General features: G+C 41.9%; 1 protein-coding gene across 1 annotated transcript; it reads left to right on the top strand.

Moving 5' to 3' along the window:
* The first annotated feature begins 2317 nt into the window (after positions 1-2317).
* On the top strand, positions 2318-10511 carry LOC137305287 (probable G-protein coupled receptor 139). The gene is made up of 3 exons (XM_067974139.1): positions 2318-2472; positions 6561-6709; positions 9607-10511. Exons 1-3 carry the CDS (start codon positions 2318-2320, stop codon positions 10509-10511), a joined length of 1209 nt encoding a protein of 402 aa, XP_067830240.1.
* The last annotated feature ends 6586 nt before the right edge of the window (positions 10512-17097 follow it).

The following is a 17097-nucleotide window of genomic DNA, read 5'->3' as shown; positions in this document are numbered from 1 at the left end:
AGAATTAGGCACGATTGAGAATTGATTTAACAGCAAGAAGGAAACAAAACCTTCTGAATTCCCACGATGCAAAACCTTTGGAAATCAAATATATATCTTAGACTAACCCATTAACGAAAGTTTTTACTAATGGTTGGCTCAGACTTGTCGAGAAGATTTGATGAATGTATTGATGGTCACAGTTGTAGTCTTGCATGGCTTTCTTTTTTTGTCTACTCAGCCATTTCAGAAGCAATTTGCAAGTCTGCATCAAGGCAAGACCTTGTGAGGGAGAGAGCAGTCATGAAGCCTGGTGAGGTGGCGCCGGAAACGAAGGCGAGGTTGGAGCAGCGAACTGTTGGAGCAGTTCCTCACTCACTCTAACTTCCGCTTGGGTCTTTATAAGTCACCATGATTTTGAACCACACCCCTGGGGCTGTGGCCTGTCAACGATCTGCTTCTTCAAATACAACTCCAAGACTGATTGAGAATTCATTTGTTTCTCTCTGTGTCTCTGATGTAAGCAATTTAAGGAGGCAGTTGTTCAGCCAATCTCCAACCGACCCAGTGTCGAGGCCTTGATGCTATGTTCCAGTTGCTATGGTGATCTGTCCTTCTCTGTTTGGTCTTTAACGACGTGTAAATTAATCATTCCTTTAATAGTTTTCCCTTCTGCCTATTGGAGCCGATGTTACATCAAACTTTCGTTTATCGCTTCTATTTTTATTATAGTCTCTCATCGTCATTGCTTTGAATAGCCACTGTTAGAAATTCGTGTTTGTCATAGCAACCGTACTGGATTCGGTGGCATCAGTCAATTCTGTTAGTGGTGTGAGCATCTTACTTTGATGGTAACAAAGAACAGCGCTCTCTATCTGCTTGTACAAATAGCGAGACGTGTGGTTTAACAATTGTACCCCATTGTGACAACGAAGCATTTTTCCGCAACTTCCGTCTGTGCGTTTCTTCAATCTCACTGAAGGCAGACTGAGCAAAATCTTGGCGAGATGAGACTTGCTCTGTAATGTTAAACTCTTTTATTTCCGAGCAAGTGAACATAGAGTGCAAACAGTTATGCTTGGATGCACATATTCCCATCAATTGTAGAATAGCAATAAAAAAATGGTCATTTTACTTTCGAACTCGTCCCTCCAATTTTCCATACTTCCAACAGATTTTCTGCTGCCTAACTCCCTCTAGCTTTCGCAGCTCGTTCTTTTTTTAAAAAATACCTGAATATACTGTCAGTTTTTTTTTGTCAAACTAAATACACCCTCCAAGAGCAGAAACCACCAACCTAAATCACCCCTTCTGATTTGAGATGAAGCGAGCTGTCACAGCGATGAACCGTATGGCTCCAGCAGGCTACTTCAGGTGCTCTGTTGAATTTTAATCTGACCTGCCATCCCTATCAATTTAACCCCATTGACAGTCAAGTTTATCTCGATAGAAGTATTTATAATATATATCACATAAAAGTCGTCGCCCCTCCCCATGCCACCCGTTGTGGCAAGCTCTGTAATATTGTCAGAGGAGTGGCGAACAACATATGTAATTCCAATTTACAAGGGGGAATATTTTATTAACCAAGCGAACTATGGACCAGTTACAGTATCGTGGGTGACTTGGAGGATACTAGAACCTTTTCTGTAAGATCATACAATAAAAAATAAAATAGGAACAGTTAGCATGGATTGAGAAATGGAAGGACATGTGTAACCATCGTTACTGAATCGTTTGAAGAGATAACAAGTAAAAGCAAAGCAGTGAGTGTGGTATATATCGACATTGAAAAGACCATCGATAACGAATCTCATCAGAGACTCATGACAAAAGTCAGGCCCTGTGGAGTCAGGGATCATGTCGGAAAATGGATTAGAAGATGTGTACAGAACGGAAAAGAGAGTGTCTGAGATAAGGGAAGAATCTTGGACTGGCAGAAAGTGGGAACTGGTGTCCTGCAGGGATCCGGGGACCACTGTTTTCACCATAAAGATAAATGATTTGCACTCATAGATTCGAGGTTTTGTGTTCAAATTTTCATATTATACCAAATTGCGGGGTATAGCTTGTATGACAACACCAAACTTTTAGAAGATATAAACAGTCTTTCAGAGCGGAAAATCATTGGGAAATGAAATTCCATAGGGAAACAATGAGGAAAGCAGAGAGGAATTAAACAATGTAATTATCAAACAATATAAAAAATAGTAAAGTATTCTATCAACACATAAGTAACTAAGCTAAGCGAATCAAAAGATAAACTCTAAGGTAATGACTGTGAAATGGCAGAAATATTGAACAGTTGCTTTGCCTCAAGGAGTCGAACACGGTGGACATGACGTTAGTAGAAGATATCAGAAAGGATATCAAGACTTGTACGATGGATAAGAAGGAGATAGTTGATAAACAAGACCAACGAAGTTTCGATAAAACTGGTCCAGATGGGTTGCATCCGTGCATATTCAAAGAAGCTACGGGAGAGATGGAAAAGTCAGTATTACATATGTATAAAAATTCAGTAGAACATGGAATAGTGCCAGAGGACTGGCGGACAACTTATTTGACTCCTATATTTAAAAATTCGACCGGATAAATCAAGGCTCGTGTAAATCAGTTACTTAACGATGGTCCTTTAGAATCTTTACTCCAAGATGTAATCGAAAAACAGCTAGAAACCGAAGATATGGCAAATAACAGTAAGTACGGATATCAAAAGGGAAGGTCATGCTTGACCAAACTTATTCAATTTTTGAAGATGAAACAGAAAGAACAAACAATGGTAATGCAGAGGAAATAATATCCATGAACTTTCATAAGGCCCGCGATAAGGTAGCACATAGTATACTCATGATTAAAGTCAGAGAATATGGGGTCAAGGGACAAGTAGAAGAATGTAGTAAACTGGCTATAAAACAAAAAGCATAGAGTGGGAGTTAATGGGAGTTACTCAGACTGGCAGATGGTGGGAAGTGGTGTTCCACAGTGATCGGCGCTGGGACCTCTGTTGTTCACCATTTACATAAACGATTTGTACTCGGAATCGGAAGTACAATATGAAAATTTGCGGATGACACCAAATTGTGGGCATAGCTAATACTGAGAAGACTGCGTCAAAATAGACGAAAAAATTAACAAACTTGTCGAATTTGTTTTTAAATAGCGAATGAATTTCAATATCTATACACCTTGGAAAACACGAGTCTAAAAGGAATCTCGGGGACAAATTCACAATCATAAAAAGTAGTAACGTAAGTTGACAAAGTCATAAAAGATGCAGCAAAGCAGTGTGGTTCCTTTCTAGAGCAATAGAATTCATAAGCCAAAAAATTATGTTAAACGTATACAGAGCCTTGGATAGACCGCACTTAGAGTACTGCACACAGTTCTGTTCTCCGTATTATAAAAATGGTATAGATGCCTTGGAGCAGGTGCAGAAAATATTTAGAAGCATGATACCAGAATTGAGAGGGTACAACTATCAGGAAAGACTGAACACTCTGTTCTTTTCTCTAAACAATTGTTCAATTTCTAAAGCAAGGAAATCCTAGGACCGCACTGCTGTGGAAGGTTAACCCTTGGACCAGGAGCTCCATGTAATGTTTGGGTTTGACACGAAGACATGTGGAACATACATTGAGAGAACCTACCCTCAGGGGACGCAGCTCAACAAGTATTGTTCAGTCTTGCCTGTGGTACTGATTATTGGGGGAGAGGCCTACAGCTCACTAAAGAGAACATTAGGCATGTCAGGCCTCTGCTTGATGTGGCTTGCAAGTAAACTACCGCAGGCACTCAGTAATAAAAGATTGAAAACAAGTCACGTTACAATAATCACATTATGCGCTTCCAGCAATAATAACTTCTAAATCATACAAAGGTGCTTGGTCCACTGCTATTAGGTCAGATACTTGTCCCTACTGTTCCACATATACCTCCATCACAGCAGATATCCGTGAACGCAGAAATGTGCTGTGCCTCAAGAGAGATGTGCTTCAAAAGGTAATGGAAGGGGATTGGTTAAAAAGACACGCTGATTTATGGAAGAGCGTCTGCACCTGAAAGACAATGAGAAATGATGGGGGTGAAATTGAACTTCGGAGGGGACGCAAAACGGAGGTAGCGGATCGGCCGTCAATTATACCCTTCGCCCGATTTTCCTTTCCATTGATTTGAATCAAAAGAAAAGTGAAGCGTTGTGTGCAACGGGAATCTATTCAGCAACTACCCGTTTTGTGTCCAACTGAAGTTGAATTTTATCCCTGGCAACTTGTTTGATGATGAAACTGCCATTTCCCGCCGACAGTGTGAACTGGATAATATTTGTGCTGACAAGCTGCATGAAATATTTGTGCCACATACATTAATAGTAATGACCGTCTCAACCAAGAGAATGACCAGCCACCTTCCTCTGGCCTTCAATGGCACCACAAGCACTGAGTCCTCCTTTACACACGTCCTTACAGTTAGCATTGATCAGAAGGTGAATTGGAAAGTCATTTCAACGCCGTGATACAAGAGCAGCACAGATGATCTCCTGACCATTCACAGCCTCTCTCCCATCTATATTGCTCAAGTCAGGATTGTGATGGAACAATCATATTTTGCCTGGATTGGCTTCACCTGTAATAACATTCATGCAGGTCGACACCATGCAGGAGAGAGCTGTTACATTGACAGACGCCCTTGTCATTGGACTCAATCTTCACCCCTCCACCACAGGCACACTGTGGTTGCATTATGTACGATCTAGAGGATGCAGTGATAAAACTTACCAAGGTTGCCAGGGCAGCACCTTCCAACCTTGCAATCTCTGCCTCTATGAGGAACAAGAACAGCAACGTTGAGGATGAACCCTTCACCTCCACGTTCTCGATCAAGTCACACACTATTCTGAATTGGATATACAGATATCACCGTCCCTTCATCATCTCAGAATTCTCGACCTGACAACATTGTGGGCGCACCATCACGAAGGATTACTGAGGTCAAGCAGATGGGTCACCACCACCGTCCCAATACAACGCATGATAGTCAATATGTGCAGGTTTGCCTGCATTTCACACTCCCGAAGAACTAAAAAAACAAGACCACGAACTGGAGTATCTATCCCTCATACATTTCAATCTTTCACCTGGTGATGGTAAGCACCAGTTGAAAAGAATGCATTGGAACTAATGCTATGTTACACACATTGTCCCTTTCCTGCGCCTCCAGCTCCATTGAACAGAGTAACCGTTCGTCCAACAGCGCCTCGTCTCTCTCGTCCAAGTTCCCAGTACGGGGCTTTATATGAACTGAGCTTACTGTCCAGCCAATGATCATTCAGGGCAGCATATACATTCCAACAGGTCTTTGTAAATGATTGCAGTACAATCCCGTTCTCCCTGCTTTCAGCACGAAAGCTATGAGTAAGAACAGCTGACTTTGATGCATGGGCAACATGGACAGCAATAATCCATCCAAATACTCGACTGCAACATTTTACTTTCCTCCTTTAACCCTCGCAATTTAACTGAAACTCTCAGTGTCCATCCACAAGCGGAAAAAAGGCTTGTGTTCGTATAAGGCAGTAGCGCAAAACTGGTGGTAGCGAATCGGCAGCCCGTTTAACACTCCGCTCAATTCTCTTTTTCATCGAAGGCGATGGAAAAAAAAATCAAGTGGAGCATAAATAGGGCCGCCGATTTGTTATCACCCGTTTTGCGACACCACCCAAGACAAATTTAACCCGAGATATCAGTGTAATAGTTTGTTATATTCAGATCCTGGATATTTCGCCTGTGGGAGGGGCGCCTGTTAATTTCGCCCGCGCGTTGCCTCAAAATTCCATATGTTAATTTTAATGGAGAGAAAATCAGGAAGAAAATCAGGCCAATTTTTCGCCAGACGTTCCCATCAGACAGCTCTTACTCCCCAATTCTGATGGATATATTTTGGTTAAATAAAGCTTCCCTCTCAAACGCCCCTTAATACCCTCAGTTCTAAGTTTACATTGTGCCGTTCTCAGGGAGGAAACAATAAGTCGGACCCTGTTTCTTCCATGTCCACACGGGTCTTGGCGCATTCGCCAAAACCCAACACGATCATGGATGATGTGTGGGGCTTCCCGCTGCGGACAAATGTCCGGACCCTTTCCGTGTGGACATGATGAAAATTATCTCCATGATGCCTCATGGTGCTTCAACACTCTGGGGCATATTGGAAGGAGAAGCAAAGAGAAGTACCGAGATAAAAGGAAGTTAGTGCTAATCCAGCATCAATAGGCACAGCCGTTGCAACAAATTCTTCAATACATCATTGATAATGTTTGACATGTTTTGCTTGTGAGACGTGGTCCTGAAAGGATCTACACCAATACTACACAAATAGTCTTACTAAGATATTATATTTTCTCAACAAATCAAAGTAAAATTCTCGACTTTAATATTCTAGCTCTGCTGTTCTAGCCTGTTAATGTAAGATAGTGTTCTGCTCGCTAATGACTAGTGTAAAAGCAGCTAACTAATCTGTTTGTTCAACGACTGTGACTAATGTCAGTAATTGGATGACCTAATTGTCCCCCATGATGTCTCACTCAGATATAAAACACTGGTTGCTGTTTATCCATTTCATCTATTTGTCAATCAGACCCACCAGCAAGATCACCTCTCCGAGAAAATGGGATGGCCAGTAACTGTGCAGATCGAAGCAATTTGCTACCCGATTCTTGCGTTGATTGGTGTTCCTGGTAAGCCATTGCAATCGGTTATTTCCCCTTACTAATACTTATGCATTATTGCTCTTTTTGCCTAACAACAATATATATTCCTTTTCTGATGTGTTTGATGCTGTCGGTAATTACTGTTATCATTTGAATGAAATACATGCTTCCAGTTTTCAGCATTTTCTTTAAATAAAGAGCTTATAGAAAATAAACTTTCCGGTGAAAGTTTTAAAATGAGCGATTTTAGCGATTTTTCTTCTCCTTTATTAATGGTTCTTCAGAGATTGTTGATTTTATAGTTTCTGCGCTCCTGCCCTACGCTGGACAAAGAGGACAATTCTGCACCTATAGCCCATGACTGTTGTGCCCAATTTCTTTCACACCACATTTGAGGTAAAGTGGAGAGTGGATTGTCTGCCAGTTAACGAACACATCCAATTTTCATTCCAATTGAACGCAATGGGCTGAAAATCGGATGTTCTGTAATAAGTGGTTGAACTGCTGGGTCACTTTACAGATCAAAGTGACAACCTACACCAGGAGGAATTTTAACCTAACTTTCCTGGCCAGAAACCTTTGTAATCGGCTCGGGCGGCCGTATTGCTTCTTGTAGGGTAATTGTAAACTTTGGGTGATGGTATAAAATGAGCGCTATCACATTAGCCGTCCAATATAAACCCTGCCTGATTTTCTGTTCCATTGATGGAATTGGAAGGACAAATCGGACGAGACGTATAATGGAGAGTGAATTTGATGTCACCCATTCCACACCATCGCCAAAAGTTAAAATTCCCCCCAATGGATGGGAATGTTGGGCGAGATGTATAATTGATGGTGAATTAGACATCGCCCGTTGCACAACATTCTCTAAAGTTAAAATTACCACTCATTGATGGGAAAATTGGGCGAAATGTGTAATGGGTGGTTAATTCAATAACACCGGTTTTACACCATCGTCCAAAGTTAAATTGAACCCCAATGGATAGGAACATTGGAGGAGATGTATAATGGATGTTGAATTCAATATCACCCACTTCACAGCATTTCCCAATGTTAAAAATCCCCCTGCATGACTTTAGCTTTCAAAGGGTGAATTTTCAATTTTACAACTGTGGCAAAATGTGCGGTATCTGATAGGCTGTGCAGCTGACAGCCCACTCGACCTTCATTTCCACTGAAGTTAAAGGAAAAAAAACGGTGGTCGAGTGAGGGGAGGCCGGAGCGTAAAACAGGAAGCAGATCCACTACAAGATGGATTTCTGCCCGGCGGTAAAACTGAAAATTCACCCTCAGTGCAATCAATGGAAGGTAAAATCTGGTGAAATTTGAAAACGGCAGCCTTCTGATCCAAGCAGTTGCTCAAAATTATCGCAAAGTCTCATCAACCACCGTGCGGGATGTTGTCAGGTCAGAACTAACAAAGCCACACTGGGCATCCAGGAAGCACTGTGGGTCACCACAGCAGCAGAATTGTTTACCGGCACAATCTGTACTCTCATGGTCCGGTACATCCTTTACTCCTCCATCATCATCAAGGCTGTAGACCGAGCAGGATTTAATTCTGTCTGTCAGGAGCACCATCAGCCTTTTATGAGACACAGATTTGTTTCATTTACTGTCGCTATATGGGAGACGCTAGCAAGGCCGCAATTATTGTGCAGTCCTGGTTTCCTGTAAAAGAATTATTGGGCCTTCTTCTTGAACAGCAACTTTTTTACAACGGTGTTGTTTCGACACCACTTCAGAGGGCATTGACTCGTTTAGGTAGTGGGGGCCATACCGAGCGGGGGTGGTTGATCCCCATCCCCGAAGGGCAGTAGTAAGCCAGTGGATTTTTTGTGAAAACTACCATTCTCATTCTTATTTGTTCTTCTTCTGGTGCTAGCCCACAGATTACTTCATTAATTGAACGTGTCATGTTGGGATGTGAACTTCCGACCTCTGGCTAGTGCCAGAATAACTGTACATGCAAATTAACCTTCTGCCCGAATGAAGAATGGGACATCATTCACCATTTTCCAGCAGTGTTTTATTATGTATTTGTAACTGAAACACATTCCAGATTGAAACATTTTGCTTTTATATTGTACCATAATACCAGGTATCATTGAGAAACGTAACCAAGTTGTTTGCAGAGAGCGCAGCACTAAGATCGGAATATGGTAGTGGTTTTAATGGGAGTAATTTTAGCTTTGGGCGTTAGAGTAAAATGGGCAATATCGAATGTGCTCGCATCATTTTTTTCTTCAATTGACTTCAATGGCAAGGAAAATCGGAAGTAGTGTATGAAGGACGGCTATTTTGATATCGACCATTTTTCTTTATCTCCGAAAGATAAAATGATCTCCAATGTGTTTGTCAATTCGAGCAGATGGGGTATTACATTGTGAATTCTATTATCGCACGATTAGGTAACAATGCAATATCAATCGGATTATTTGTAATAACGGTATATGGACTGTACAGTTGGTTCACGACAACATGGGGGTAAGTTCAACTTTAGTGACAGCATAAACCTGACAAAATCAGATCAGTCGCCCACTGAACTCAATGGAAAGGATTCGGAAGTAGTGTGTGTACTGGCCAGCGAATTCGATGTCCGCCGGTTTACACTACCACTAAAGTTGAAATTATCCCCAATATGTGTTCCTCAATTGTTTGTGACGACCTTTGCAAGTAAGTCAGTGTAAATTGACGTAATCTGGGCAATTCCCTCCATACAAATTCAAAAAATAAATTAGAAAACTTCTGACCATAAAGTATTCGTCTTACCAGAATTTGAGCTTTCATAAGCTGTAGAAAACGCTTAGGTTCAGTGACAGGAACAGAAAATAAAACATCACTGTGATTTTACACACAGTGCTAACCATTGTCTTTCGTCAACACTAAATAATTTCGGCGTTGTGTTTCTTGTTTTGCAGCTAATTTAATGACGATTGTAATTCTCTCCAGGGGAAAGTGCGGTCTCTCCAAATGCATCACTCGCTATCTGGTTGCCATGGCAACGGCCGATCTACTGGTCATGATATTTGATGTGATACTGTATGCGATCAACGATATTTATTTCCCATATTCATTCCTGAACTACACTTGCGTCTGCAGAATCAATCTCTCTCTGATTTATTTTGTTATTGATTGCTCAGTGTGGTTGACAGTGACTTTCACCTTGGATCGCTTCGTAGCCATTTGTTGCCGGAATTTGAGAACTAAATATTGTACCGAAAAAACCGCCGCTCTGGTTATAGTGACAGTTTGTGGACTGAGCTTTTTAGAAAATCTTCCAATTTATTTTATGTTTGAACCCAGTGAAATAATTGACAACACTTCGTGGTTCTGTAATGTTCAGTCAAACTTTTATACATCTCCCGCCTGGATAGCCTACCTCTGGTTAGACAGTATTTTAACCCCATTTGCTCCATTCGTTTTGATTTTCCTCCTCAATGCTTTGACCATCAGGCATATTTTAGCAGCTAATATTATCCGTAGGGGACTGCAAGGTAACAATGGTGAGAATCAAAATGATCCAGAGATGAGGAATCGAAGAAAATCGATCATCTTACTACTCGCCATTTCTGGCAATTTTGTACTGTTGTGGATGCTAACTCTGATGTATTACATGTGTGTACAAATTGCAGACTCGCAGTTTTTGCAGACAGATTACACCGACTCTTTCACGAGCATGGAAAAAGCAGGTTATCTGCTGCAGCGGTTTAGTTCCTGCAGTAACACAATTATTTATGCAGTGGCTCAAACTAAATTCAGAGAGGAATTAATGAATACGGTTAAAAGTCCATTTACTTTAATTATTAAGTTAATGAAACACTGATACGAACCAGGTTGTTTCACAGCTGACAAGTATACAGATTGGGCCACAATTATACATTCCCAATTCATTGCGAATTGCCCAATATCGGGTAGATTTTCAATCCAAATGAGCGTTCTATGCTGGGCGAGTGATCAGCATCATCATTTACCACCCACACAGTGAAAGTGGAAATCTACCCCTGGGATACTCATTGGAGACAGGAAATGTTGCTCTTTTCCGATGAGGTGGCGAAATTGTCTTTGCCAGTCCTCTGAGGAAGAGCTTTCCCATTAGTCCCACTCCCGTTCTGTTTCCTCATTGCCTTGTAATTTTTGTCCCTTTTAATTAGATATCCGCTTCTCTTTTGAATGGTCTTCGCCAGGAGCGCGAAATGGGCGATAGTGCTCAAAAATCTTTTCCATGACAAATAAAAACTCTCATAGTATGAAAAGGAATGCGGTTTCCCTATTGCCCGTTTCGGTCTCCTGCTGAAGACCCATTCCCACCCCCAATGTTTGTGTTCACAAAGTATTCATCTCCACAGTGGGGTAAATCTCTTTACGGTATAACTCATCCTATTCAATACGTCAAAAATTTTTGCACACCAGGAGCGGCAGAGAACTCGATTGGCACTCCATGGGTTGCCAACTGAGACTGGGATGGGACGAAGCCTTTTGACAGATTCTCACTCAGTTGAGTTCCCAATCCGGTGAAGCCCGGACTCCAAGGGTGCTGGTTAATGCGAAACATCCAATGTAAATGCAGCATTAGAAATGTTGTTACCCATCGACCCTGCTATCCTACTCGCTGTTAATTATAATTCCAAGCTTTGTGTGATGCACAAATTGTGAAATGATGCCCTTTATCCCCAATTGCAGGCCATAATGTATATCAAAAAGAGCAGTGGTCCCAATACCGACCCCTGGGGACAGCAATGCACACCTCCCTCCATTCATTACTACTCTCTGCTTTCTGTCCCTCAGCGAATATCGAATCATTGCTGCCACTGCCCGTTTAATCCCATGGGCGTCAATTTTTCTAGCAACTCTATTATGTTGTACTTTTCAAAGGCTTTTTGAAATTCCACATACACAACATGAACTGCACTAGTTTCATCAAAACTCTCCGTTATTTCATGGAAGAACTCAATCAAGTTAGTCAGACACGATTTGACTTCAACAAATCTGTGTTGGTTTTCATTTGTTAACCCACGTCCTTCCAAGTGACAATTAATTTTGTCCAAATTATTGTCTCTAGAAGTTCCCCAGCTCTGATGTTAGGCTGACTAGCCTGTAGCCACCTGCTTTATCCCTCACCCCTTTTTTGAACAGGGTTGTAACATTTGCAAACCCTATAATCCTCTGGTACCGCTCCCGTGTCCTAGGAAGATTGAAAGATTGTGGCGAGACCTTCCACTATCTCCATCCTTACTTCACCCAGTAACGCAGGATGCATCCTATCCGGACTGGGTGACTTTTCTACCTTGAGCGCTGCAAATCATTTAAGTACTTCATTTTTATCTATTTTTGTCGTATCCAATTTCTCTGCCCTCTCCTCCTTGGAAGCAACCTCCTCTTTAGTGAAGACAGATGCAAAATACATATTTAGTACCGCAGCCATGCCCCTGCCTCCATAAGAAGATCTCCTTTTTGGAAACTAATCGGCCACACTCTTCCATTAAGAACCCCTTAACTATTTATATATTGATTAATAACATTGTATTCCATCACAATCTGTAACCTTATGGCCCGGCATATCCTTCACTCTACTATTAACACCAAGGCAGGGGATCAACCCTGGTTCAATCAGCAGTGTAGAAGAGCATGCCAGCAGCAGCAAAAGGCGTGCCTAAACAAGAGGAGACAGCCTGGTGAAGCTACAACACAGGATTACATGCATGCTAAAGAGTGAAAGCAGCATGCTATAGACAGAGCTAAGCGATCCCCTTTTAACACATGTTACTGGGCACTACTTATGTATTATAAATATCTATCTCGATGTTACAAGGAGGCAGCGAAACTTCCTCGGACTGGGGCCTCATTGCAATAGTTCTCGGCCATTATAAGTGAGCCACATGTCGAATAGGCCTTTAAAATATGTCCATAAGTTGCATTGTAATATACGTGTTTCTAATAATTACTTTGAACTGGTATTTTACTGACACCACATCCAGTATATCCAGTCATCCATGTGCCAAACTGCTATAATGTGATCGATGCCGGCTGTTTACAACTGATTGCGAGTCCGGTGAGAAATTCTTCCTGATTACATTGTGGCTTAACACAATGTGGCACAGAGTCGCCTTCACCAACACTCACCGGGACTCGTACTGGGCCAACACCATTACAGTGGCTTCCATCTGTTTCCTCACCCACCATGTGATGCGTCACATTGTCAGTCCTGTCATTACACAAATAAACGGTGCAATGTTGCACCATTCAGGTTATTTGTAATAAAGGCGCCAGGTCTGTTTGAACGATGCACATTCTCATTCAAGTTCGTTGGAGTAAACCCGTAGGGTCTGTATGCATGTTGTTCCACAATATCTGTATTTCCTACCATATTGGGGGACATTTACAACAAAGCAGATATAGATTGAATAAATTCCAGCAAAGCACTCTGATCCATAATGTCACTTTTCCTATCTCTGGGTGGAATATATTAATGCTTCTAGATACAGATTTGTATTCATCTGTAAATATTCTCTTAATTAACATCGAGACGGATCGGCTTGAGCGAAAACAAGTACAATCCACTATAATATAATTCATGCTTAAACAATGATAATCCTTTTGTGGTGGGAATAAATAATATTTACTATTTTGCTCTTTCTTGCAGCTAATGTAATGACAATTGTGATTCTCTCCAGAGGAAAGTGCGGCCTCTCCAAATGCATAACTCGTTACCTGGTTGCCATGGCAGCGGCGGATCTACTGTTCATCAGAGTTAATGTAATACTGTGTGAGATTAATAATAATTATTTTCCAAATTCATTCCTGAACTACACTCCTGTCTGCAGTTTGATTCTTACCCTGTGTTTTGCTGCCATTGATTGTTCCGTCTGGTTAACAGTCTCTTTCACCTTTGATCGATTTGTGGCCATTTGTTGCCGGAAGCTGAGACTCAAATATTGCACCGAAAAAACCGCGGCTGTCGTTATAGCAACGGTGTGTGGGCTGAGCTTCGTACAAAACATTCCGCTGTATTTTATATTTGAACCGCAGAAATTAATTATCAATGAAGATTGGCTCTGTATTGTAAAATCAAGCGTCTATACCTCACCCGTGTGGATAGCAATCTCCTGGTTTGACATTGTTTTAACCCCATTCGCTCCATTTGTTTGGATTTTGTTATTCAATGCTCTGACCATCAGGCAGATTCTGGTGACGAGTAGAGTTAGGAAGGAACTCAGGTGCAATAACAGTCGTGAGAATCACACAGATCCAGAGATGGAGACCCGAAGAAAATCCATCATTTTACTGCTCAGCATCTCTTGCAGCTTTATATTGTTATGGGTCATAACTTTAGCAGATTTTATCTGTGTACAAATTGTAGACTTTCAATTTATATTCACAGATTACAGTGACTCTCTCACCATCATGGAGGAAACTGGGGTATATGATTCAGAGTTTGAATTGTTGCACCAACACAATTATTTATGCAGTAGGGCAGAATAAATTCAGAGGCGAGCTGAAGGATGTGATTAAGTATCCCTTCGATCGAATTATTAAGTTTGTGAAATTATTGAAATAACTGATCTCAGTTCTGACTTAAATCAGCCCTTAAATTGTCCAATAGCAATCACGTATACTATCTAATTCCATGTGCCGTTGTTCTGCATTTTAACATGACGATCGATCTAACAATCTGCTTATCTATCTATCTATATCTAATTGATGAATTTTGTCCAGGGCACTGAAAGGACTCTGGATTCTTTTTGATCAGTGCTACTGGTTCTGTAACATAATTCCAAAGAATCATACACCCCATCTGTTTTACATGACTTCCAGATTAACAGCGCCTCTCATACTACAGTGCTGCACTGTATTGTCAGTCTGGACCGGGGATTGGCTCAGGGAAAGCAGGCTGCACAGTTAACCAAGTTCACTTATATGCTGACACCTTGTTTATCCTTTTTGATGAATGGCTTAATTCTTATGTGCTTATTAAGTTAAGTCTTGGTGCGATAACTTTCGATGAATTAAAAAGCAAGATGGAGGCTAAATGATTTTCAAAATTATTTTGAGCAATTTTGTTAAGTTTAATTTCTTCTCACCGTATGTTGTTTGCTGAATCTTTGCTCCCTGTTTGTTGATAATGTTCCAATGTCTTCAAGTAATCAGCATTGTTCCGTTAACAGTAAGGTGGGAAGCAGTCACGGCTCCGAGCCACCTTGATAACTATAAGTACTGAGTTAGCCCTTGGGGAGAGGATGTGGCCTGGGTTGTAGGCTGACTATTGTTTCACAGCTGCTGCCATTGTCGATTGGGGGAGTTAACCGGTGAGGGGCACAAAATGGGAGAGCGAGTTCGGAGACTAACATCAGAAAGTGGGTTGAGATTTGGCTCAGGTAAAAAGAAATCAACATTCCACAAAATTGAAGCAGACCAGCGCCTCCTACCTTGAAATTGGAATATGGGAACTGGGAGGACGGAAGGGTGAGTCGAGAGTGAGGATATTGGAAATGCAATCCTGACAGCTTAAAGCGTTCACTCAGACATGATCACTGTGTGAAACCAGGCATGTTAAAAGGTGTAATCGAATGTGTGAGGTGACACTTCCTATAAGATAGTTAAAGGAATAGTGAGGCCGAATTGGGACAAAGAAGACAATCTTCTTGTGGAGGTAGAAGGCATGACTGAGGTACTGAATGAATACTTTGCATCTGTCTTCACAAAAGAGGATGACGGTAATGTCGCAGTAATGGTGGAGGGAGTCGATATGTTGGGATTGGATACAAATAGATAGAAAGGAAGTGCTAAAAAAAACTTTCAACCCTCATAGTTAACAACTCACTCAGTCCAGATGAGATGCATCCTCTGTTGCTGAGGGAAGCAAGGGTGGAAATAGCAGAAGCTCTGACCACAATCTTACAATTCTCCTTGAATACGGGAGCGGTACCAGAGGACAGGAGGATTGCAAATGTTTCACCCCAGTCCAAAAGAGGAGAGGGATAAACCTGGTAACGACAGGCCAATCAGTCTAACGTCAGTCGTGGGAAAACTACAAAAGACCATTGTCAAGGACAAAATTAATTCTTACTTGGAGAAGCATGAATTAATAAGGGACAGCAAGCATGGACTTGTTAAAGACCTATCGTGTCTGCTTAACCTGATTGAGCTCTTTGATGAAGTGTCAGAGTCTGTTGATGAAGGTAGTGCAGTCGGTATTGTATATAAGGGGGTTAAATTCGATAACCCCTGAATGTGGTCTCGGGGGTCACGGTGCGCAATTAACCCACACTCGGCCGTTCCGATGCAGGCAGCATGTGAGGTTCACTTCCCTGATTCCAGCGCGAGCAGCCAGGCCTCGCTGCGTTGTTCAGAGACTTCTCACCAGAAAGGGGATCCAGATATCGTGAGAGTGGCTCGCAGCTCTTAACGGCAGTCTGCACCTCTTAAAGGCAGCCTGCACATCTTATTCGCAAAAAAATGAGATACAGGTCCGCACGGAGACTGAATGGAGATCAGACATTGCACACATAAAACACAGGTGCAGGTTCCATTCCTATGTTTATGAACTGTTGAGCGATGTTAAAACATTGAATGAAGAATGCGCACTGCTAAATCCCACATCCCCCAATCTGCACTCCAGACCTAACCAATCTGCCGATCTGAGTTGGTACCAGGCCTGCTAGAAAGCGCGCACCAAGGTTCTCTGATGATGCACTAGAGGCCTTGGCGCAAGAGGTGGACAGAAAGAGGGGCATCATATATCTACAGGTGGGGGTTGGGGGAAAGAGGTCATTCAGACATATATCCAAGAGGCAGTGGGAGGCATTCAATGCCAGGAACATAGCACCATGAACATGGATGCAGTGAAGGAAGAGGTTCAATGCTTTGACACGAGTGGTCAAGAATGAGGTAAACTCTGCAAGGTGCATCTCCTACCAACTGCACAACCAGCCGCATGTACTGCTCCATGCACTACAACCCCATCACCCATCTCACACCAAACTCTTTCAATCGGTATTCAACGCTTCCAATCAGATGCTTCCTCTCACTCTTACACATTACAACTGTTGCAAACCTCACAACTACAACTCACAGGTCATACACACTGGCAGCTATTCAACCATGACAGACATATCAAACAAACATCCTGCAGGACACTCACCGAAATACGACCCACTTTCTTGCAGGAGAAGTTGGCACATAATGGGATGCAGCAAGTGGCAGTGATGTTTACACCCTCGATCATGTTCTGCCATTCCATGGTTGATCTGTGACCTAACTCCATATATCCGCCTTAGCCCAATATCCCTTAATAACCTTGGTTAACAAAAATCTATCAATCTCAGAATTAAAATTCACAATTGAGCTAGCATCAAGTGCAGTTTTCAAAAGAGCGTACTGAACTTCTACCACCCTTTGCATGTCGATTAATA

The sequence above is a fragment of the Heptranchias perlo genome, chromosome 39 (assembly GCF_035084215.1).
Source record: "Heptranchias perlo isolate sHepPer1 chromosome 39, sHepPer1.hap1, whole genome shotgun sequence".
Taxonomy (NCBI): domain Eukaryota; kingdom Metazoa; phylum Chordata; class Chondrichthyes; order Hexanchiformes; family Hexanchidae; genus Heptranchias; species Heptranchias perlo.
This window is presented reverse-complemented; position numbering and strand designations above follow the sequence as displayed.